The sequence below is a fragment of the Rhea americana genome, unplaced genomic scaffold (genome assembly GCF_003343005.1).
Source record: "Rhea americana isolate MKP2758 unplaced genomic scaffold, rheAme1 scaffold_502, whole genome shotgun sequence".
Lineage (NCBI taxonomy): Eukaryota > Metazoa > Chordata > Aves > Rheiformes > Rheidae > Rhea > Rhea americana.
The window spans coordinates 1-3,538 of record NW_028186649.1 but is presented as its reverse complement, the minus strand read 5'-3'; the positions used below and the strand labels follow the sequence as shown (position 1 = coordinate 3,538).

General features: G+C 70.7%; 1 protein-coding gene across 1 annotated transcript; it reads left to right on the top strand.

The window, feature by feature from the left end:
• The first annotated feature begins 971 nt into the window (after window positions 1–971).
• On the top strand, window positions 972–2,569 carry CIDEC (cell death inducing DFFA like effector c). The gene is made up of 5 exons (XM_085317763.1): window positions 972–1,109; window positions 1,280–1,421; window positions 1,506–1,655; window positions 1,835–2,019; window positions 2,126–2,569. The coding sequence occupies exons 1-5, from the start codon at window positions 1,060–1,062 to the stop codon at window positions 2,316–2,318; spliced, it is 720 nt and encodes a 239-aa protein (XP_085173889.1). The 5' UTR covers window positions 972–1,059; the 3' UTR covers window positions 2,319–2,569.
• The last annotated feature ends 969 nt before the right edge of the window (window positions 2,570–3,538 follow it).

The window sequence follows — 3,538 nt, the reverse complement described above, 5'->3', positions numbered from 1 at the left end:
GGATGCTCATATAGGGTACCTGGAAGATGCTCCAATGGGGCAGTCCAGGAGGATGCTGCCATGAGGCACCTGGAGGATGCTGCCATGGGGCAGCCTACGAGGATGCTCCAGTGAGGGCAGCCCAGGAGGATGTTTGCACAGGGCAGTCCAGGACGATGCACCTGTGGGGCACCTGGAGGATGCTGCCATGGGGCAGCCCAGGAGGATGCTGCCACGAGGCACCTGGAGGATGCGCCCATGGGGCACGTGGAGGATGTGCCCATGGGGCAGCCCAGAGGACGCTTGCTTGCGGTGAGCTGGAGGGTGCTTGCTCAGGGTGGCCCAGGAGGACACTTGCTCAGGGCACCAGGAGATGCTYGCTTGGGGGGCAGCCGGGGAGGGTCCTGGCTCACCGCCCCTCGCAGTGGGGCAGGAGTGCCAGGCTGGCCACGCCCCCTGCTCTGGCTCCTCCCCCCCGTGCCAGCTGGCCGGGAGGGGATTGGCTCGGGCGGCAGGGGCGGGGCCAGTGGGTGGCAGCTCTATAAGAGGGGCTGGGCGGGGGCAGCTGGTGCAGAGCCCGGTGTCCGTGGGAGGTGAGTGGGGAGCAGGGGGTGGGAGCAAGGGGTGAGAGCGTGGAGGCTGCTGGTGGGCGCCCCGAGGGCGGGACCGGGCTCAGGCTCGGGGCCCCCCTGGGCGCCCCCCTGGGCACCCCTGACCCCATTGCTCCCCCCACCCCGGGTTGGGGGGGGGGTCCCGGGCAAAGGTGCTGCCCCGTGTCTGCTCCTCACCTTTGCTCCAGCGCTGACTCAGGGGCCCGCGTGCCGCTTTGCGCAAGAGCCCGGCTGGCAGAGCCCGTCACCGCCGCCTCCGGCCCGGCCCCGGCCAAAGGGCAGGCGCGGCCCTCGCGTAAAGGCGGCCGTGCCGGGGCGCCGGCTCACCGCCGTGCCGGAGCCGCGGGCGGGAAGGCGCCGCGGGGCCGGTGCGAAGGGCTCTCCTCGGAGGCGGCGGGAGGCCGGAGGACGCTGCTGCCCCGGGCTGAATCCTTCCCTCCCGGCAGGCTCGGCCGCGCTCCTCGCTGGGATGGATTACGCMAAGTCCCTGAGTCTGCGCCTAGCTGACCCCATCTCCAGGTAAGCGCCGTGGGGTGGCCCCGGCCGTGGTGGGTGTCGGAGCCCTCCCTGCTTTGGTGCCTCCTGGCCCCCGGACTGGATGCGCTTGGTGACCGGTGACGGGTTGGGCGGTGCTCCCCGGGGCTGGTGGTGGGCTTGGGAGACCCCCTGATCCTTCTGGCCCTCCCCAGGTGCGTCTCCGCAAGCGCCTCCATGACCCAGCAGCTGCTGTCGAGCCCGGCGCCGCGGCCCCGGCCCTACCGCGTCTGCAACTGGGACCGCAGCCTGCGCAAGGGCGTCATGGCACGGAGCCTCGACGAGCTGCTGCGCGAGGTGAGCCCGGCGCCGGCCGTCTGGCAGGGCGGGCGGGCTGTCTATCTGTCTGGCCTGGCCTCCCCTTGCCATCGCCCCTTGCAGGTTCAGAGCGCCCTGCTCGCGCCGGGGCCCGTCTCGCTGGTCCTGGACGAGGACGGCACGGCTGTGGAGACGGAGGCTTTCTTCCAGACGCTGGAGGAGGGCACGGTGTTCATGGCCCTGAGCAAGGGGCAGACGTGGTGCGCCTCCAAGGTGAGCGCCCGGCTGCCGGACGGGGTCCTGGGGTGGGCTGGAGCCCTGGGTACTGGGGTTGCATCCTGCCCTGGGAACAGCAGGGTGCTGCTGTGATGCTGGCTGGGAGGTACMGGGGAGGCTGGAGGTGCTCTAGGAAGAGGCAACACTGCCCCATAACTCAGACTGCTCTACCCTAGACACCGGGCTACCAGCTGAGCCTGTCCCACAAGCCGCGCCGCAGGATCGACGTGGCTTGCATCACCTTCGACCTCTACAAGACCAGCCCCAAGGACCTGGGCTGCCTCAACGTCAAAGCCACCCTCTACGGCACCTACAGCATGTCCTACGACCTGCGCTGCTACGGGGCCAAGCGGCTCRTGAAGTGAGCGCTGGGGGGCCGGGGAGCCCTGGCAGGGGCCGCAAGACCCCCTTTGCGGGGCGGCCCACGGGTGCAACGTGGGGTGCTCACCTTCCTTGTCCCTGCACAGGGAAGCTCTGCGCTGGACGCTCTTCACCATGCAGGCCACGGGCCACGTGCTGCTGGGCACCTCCTGCTACATGCAGCAGCTCCTGGATGCCACGGAGGAGCCCAAGGAGGAGCACGCGGAGAGAGCCCCGGCCCTGCAGAGCCTCCTGCCCCGCAGCCTCCCGCCCCTGCCCCGCAGGAAGACCCTGCGATGAGGGCTCGGCGCTCCAGGGATGCGCATCTCGTCCCTCCGAGGTCACTGCACGGGGGGAGGCTGCCTGCACCCCGCTCTGGCACCTGCACCCGTTTCCCTCCCCACGCACCTCTTTGGCTTGGCGCAACCAGGGCAGCTGGAATCTGCCTGGACGCTTCTCCCTTGCACGTTGCTGGCTGAACGTGGCCAGGTCTTCTGTGGTGTCTGCTACTCTGTAAATATATTTATTTAAGTAAAGCTCTATATACTCCAGCCAGCGCCGTCCCCATGGTCTGTGTCCCCTCGCCTGCAGCGGCGCTGATGCTCCCTCCTGCCGAGCTGGGCTCCGCCGCCCGCCTTGCTGCGGGAGGGCTGCCAGCAGCACCGGCCCCTTCCCGGGCGGGTGGGTGACTCGACCTCCTCGATGTCCTGCCCCGCTCCTGTGCTGGGGCTCTGCGCAGCTCCCGCTCGCACGCCGAGGCGCTGCCCCGTGCCTCGGTGCAGCCCCGCTCGGCGCCGGGCCGGGCTGGGCTGTGTCGCAAGAGTGCTCGCGCCGGGGAGCCTGTCGCAAGAGGCACCCGGGGAGCTGGTGCCTCTGCCCGTCTCCCTGTAATCCCAGCTGCTGCGGGGGGGATAAACAGGGGCTGCTGCAGGGCGGGGGGCTGAGCCCTCCCCACCAGCACCGCCAGCCAGGGAGGGTGCTGGGTGCCCTACCACCCCCTTCCCCGGCGGAGGGTGCAAAGTGGCTCCCCTGTGTCCAGACCTGTCCGTGCCCGTGGGGGCACCTGGTGCCGTAGGTACGGCGCACTCGCGTGCCGCGGCTTCGCCTGGAGGGGTTTCTGCGCGGGCTGCAGCCCTGCCGCCCGGCTCGGTGGTACCTGCAGGAGTCGGCACAGCTGCAAGGCCTCAGCTGCCCCCTTGGTCCCGCTTTGGCGCCGGGAGCAGGGACTGCAGGGAGGAAAGCACCCTCGCTGGCACGCTGGCCTTGCACAACCCCGTTCCGGCAGCCGGTGCCGCCCCCAGGCGCGCCGYGCGGCCCCTGGCACGCCGCCCGCGATGCGATGCGATGCAACGCGGCGGGGGCGGCCGCCGCGCGGGACCGCGGGAAACAAACACCCCCGCGGCCCCAAGGCTACGGACTGCGGAAGGGACCCAGCGCGGGGGTTAGTTAAGGGCTTACGATGACCCGGCGGGTGGAGCGGACGCAGCTGGGCCTGCCCCAAGCGACCTGGCACAGGGTCA